General features: G+C 34.6%; 1 protein-coding gene across 1 annotated transcript; it reads left to right on the forward strand.

The window, feature by feature from the left end:
- The first annotated feature begins 333 nt into the window (after nucleotides 1-333).
- LOC107775769 (uncharacterized) lies at nucleotides 334-3,114 on the forward strand. The gene is made up of 2 exons (XM_016595544.2): nucleotides 334-343; nucleotides 1,169-3,114. The coding sequence occupies exons 1-2, from the start codon at nucleotides 334-336 to the stop codon at nucleotides 3,112-3,114; spliced, it is 1,956 nt and encodes a 651-aa protein (XP_016451030.2).
- The last annotated feature ends 714 nt before the right edge of the window (nucleotides 3,115-3,828 follow it).

A 3,828-nucleotide genomic window follows, 5' to 3' on the forward strand; every position in this document is an offset into this window, starting at 1 on the left:
TTAATCCCAATAAATTTCCTTCGCCTCTATGTGATTTCTTCTCTTTGTTGTAGTTCAATTTCAAAGAACATTGCTTCATAGTCGTCTCCTCCATTAGCCATAAGCCACTGCCGCTTCTCGAATCTCGTTGGGTCGCCACTCTCCGTCTCTCGCTGTCAGCCCGTCAATTGTCACTATCAGGTTTCTCACTTGCTTATATTGCAGATTTTTGTAATTTATGCTTTGGAAAAAAATTCAGATTATTTTAATGGGTTTTGGCTGAGAAACTCAATTTCAATTTGAGATATACCATGTTAAATATTTTTTTAATATAATTTTTAATCTTAATGGAAAATGGGGAAAGGTGAGAAATTGATAGTAATAAACTTGCTTATATTAAGAAGTTAAGCACCTTTTCTCTTTAGTTATGAAAAATCTCAGACTGTTGCTGTTGGTTTTGAGTGAGAAATCCTACGTACACATGATATTTTTTTGGGTGTGTGTACTTTTGATATGGTCATATGGAATGGAAATCAGTAATGTTTCTTTGATGCAGTCAAGGACATTTTCCTTGGCTCGTTGTTGAATCAACAGATTTCCCTTTATAAAATAATATTTAGCATGTTGTTATCCATAAATGAAAGTTTCATTGCAATAGTTTTGTAATCTGATGAGTGATCGTTACTTGGGTTGTCTTCGACCACATTATTTCTTCTAGTTTAAATTTAAGGTTAAACATATACAAAATTATTCTTCTAATTCTAATTCTAATTTGGTAATCCGGTTTGTGTTACAATGAAGAGATTTTACCCTCCAGTATCTTCCAAGTTGCCACAACCAAGTTCATTCTTTCCAATTGCTACTCCCGTGGAACAAAATTTGAACCAATTAGAAGAGCAACCTCAATCCTCTAAAAGATAAAAACAAGGAATAGATCTTGATTCTTTACCGGCTGATCCAAAGGAGAGAATACCCATTAGATATTATCATCCAAATGAGCGTGATGAGATTAGAAGAGAATATCTCTGAAGAGGTCCTTACCAACCCCGATATCATAAGTTTCCTCAAAGAGATTTTTCGGGCTTAAAGCATCATTTCAATCCTAAATGGTTTGATGAATATCGTAAGTGGTTGGAGTACAGTGTGATAGAAGATGCAACTTATTATTTGTGTTGTTACTTGTTTCAAGATGAAGACATTCATCAAGGTGGAGGCAATGTATTTTCAAGTTTAGGATTTAAGAGTTGGCAAAAAAAGAAGAGATTCGGTATTCATGTTGGTAAGTCGAGCAGTATTCATAATCATGCAAAAAGGAAATGTAAAGATCTCTTAAAACAAAAACAGTCAATTCAAACTTCATTTGATAGGCAATCCAGTCAAACCAAGCTCGAATACAAAATTCGCTTGAAGGCTTCAATTGAGGTTGTTAGAAATTTGGATATTACTGCTATGGATGGTCCGATACTGAATAAACGAGTATCTCCTGTGAGACTCCTATTGACTCAAGGGTTGGAATTTCGTGGACATCGTGAAGATGAATTATCATTAAACAAGGGTAACTTTCTTGAGATTCTTTCATGGTATGCAGAGAGGTGCGATAAAATTTGTGATCTTGTGTTGAAAAAGGCTCCAAAGAATGATCAGTTGACCTCTCATAAAATTCAAAAAGACATTATCATTGCATGTAAAATTGAAACAGTTAAAGCAATTATGGACGATCTAAATGGAGACTTTTTTGCATTGCTAGTTGATGAATCATGTGATGTATTACGCAAAGAGCAATTACCTATTGTCTTGCGATATGTTAATAGATGTGGATCTATGGTGGAGCATTTTATTGCGATCGTTCATGTTCGTAATACTAGTACTTTATGTTTAAAGGAAGTAATTGTTGATTACCTTGCTCAACATTCTTTGAGTTTATCTTATGTGCATGGGCAGTGCTATGATGGAGCAAGCAACATGCAAGGGGATTTACGTGGCCTCAAAACTTTGATTCAACAAGAAAGTAAATCTTCTTATTTCATTCATTGTTTTGCACACCAACTTCAATTGACTCTTGTTGCGGTATCCAAAAAGTGTCTTGAAATGGGAGAACTTGTATTGTTGGTTTCTAATGTATTAAATATAGTGGGAGGTTCTTTTAAATGTATGGATGATCTTCGAGAATCTCAAGCAGAAAAAGTTCAAGAGGCATTAGACATGGGTGAACTTGAAACTGATAAGGGTTTGAATCAAGAACTTGGTCTTGCCAGAGCTGCCGATACTCGTTGGGGTTCGCACTACAAATCTTTTAAGAACTTTATTTCTATGTTTGGCTCAATTATTAATGTTCTTGATACTATCGTTGTTGATGCCCGAGCTTTAGAAGAAAGAGCTAAGGCAAAGGGATATCTTAACACTTGTCAAACATTTGAGGTTGCTTTCATGTTGCACCTAATGAGAGACGTTTTGGGGATCACAAATGAGCTTAATACATCCTTACAAAAAAAGGAGCAAGATATTGCAAATGCTATTCTACTTGTTGAAGTGGCAAAGAAACGGTTGCAAAAGCTAAGAGAAGAAGAATGTGATTCACTTATTGATAAGGTGTCTGCATTTTGTGTCAAGTATAATATTTTGATACCAAACTTTGATGACTTCTATGTTAACTCCGGAAGATCTCGACGTAAAGTTGCTAATTATACTATTTTACATCACTATCGTGTTGGTATATTTTTTAAGATTATTGATTGGCAAGTTCAAGAACTCAATGCTCGTTTTAATGAGGTGACAATGAACTTGCTTGTTGGAGTAGCTTGCTTAAATCCAGTTGATTCATTTTCTAATTTTGACATAAACAAGATATTGATAATGGCTGAATTGTATCCTGACGATTTTGATGAGAATATAATGGTTACACTCAAGAATCAACTTGAAACTTATATTGTTGATGTTCGTGATGTTGATGAAAGGTTCTCAAATCTACAAGGACTTGTTGATCTTTTTGAAACACTAGTTAAGACAAAGAAGCATTTGAATTATCCATTTGTGTTTCGCCTTGTGAAATTTGCTTTGCTTCTACCAGTTGCCACTGCTACAGTTGAAAGAACTTTCTCGGCGATCAAGTTGATCAAGAGTGAATTGCGAAACTGAATGAATGACGAATTCATGAGCGGTTGTTTGGTACCTTATGTAGAAAGAAAAATATTTAACACCATTTCTGATGAGACTATTATGAATACGTTTCAGGAAATGAAAACTCGTAGAGGACAGTTGTAATAATATATTTTATTAATATATAGTTTTTGTTGACCTCTTTGTATATTTGCTTCTTTGCATTTTGAACCCGCTTGATAAAAATCCTGGATTCGCCACTGTGTACTGGTAAGTGCTAAGCCTAACCTCGACGAAGTAGTGACGAGGCTAAAGCGGGTCACTTACATTACCTGTACGCAATATTAGTAACAACAACAATAATAGAAATAAATGAGGTAACTCATTTATAATAATTGAAGCCAACTCAGCAGTCATAACCAATCATCATTTCCATCAATTCTGTTGCAGCGTGCAACCCGCTCTCACAATATATTCACATCCAATTATGTTGCAGCGTGCAACCCACTCTCACAATATATTCACATTCAGTTCTGTTGTGGCGTACAACTCGCTCCTCCAATATATTCATTTTAATCAAGTCTGTTGCGGCGTACAACCCGATCCCCCAATATATATATATATATATATATATATATATATATATATATATATATATATATATGTATGTATGTATGTATGTCGACTTTTAAATAAGTCTATTGCGGCGTACAACCCGATCCTCCAATATATTTATTATAATCAATCATGTTG

This window comes from Nicotiana tabacum, chromosome 19 (assembly GCF_000715075.1).
Source record: "Nicotiana tabacum cultivar K326 chromosome 19, ASM71507v2, whole genome shotgun sequence".
Lineage (NCBI taxonomy): Eukaryota > Viridiplantae > Streptophyta > Magnoliopsida > Solanales > Solanaceae > Nicotiana > Nicotiana tabacum.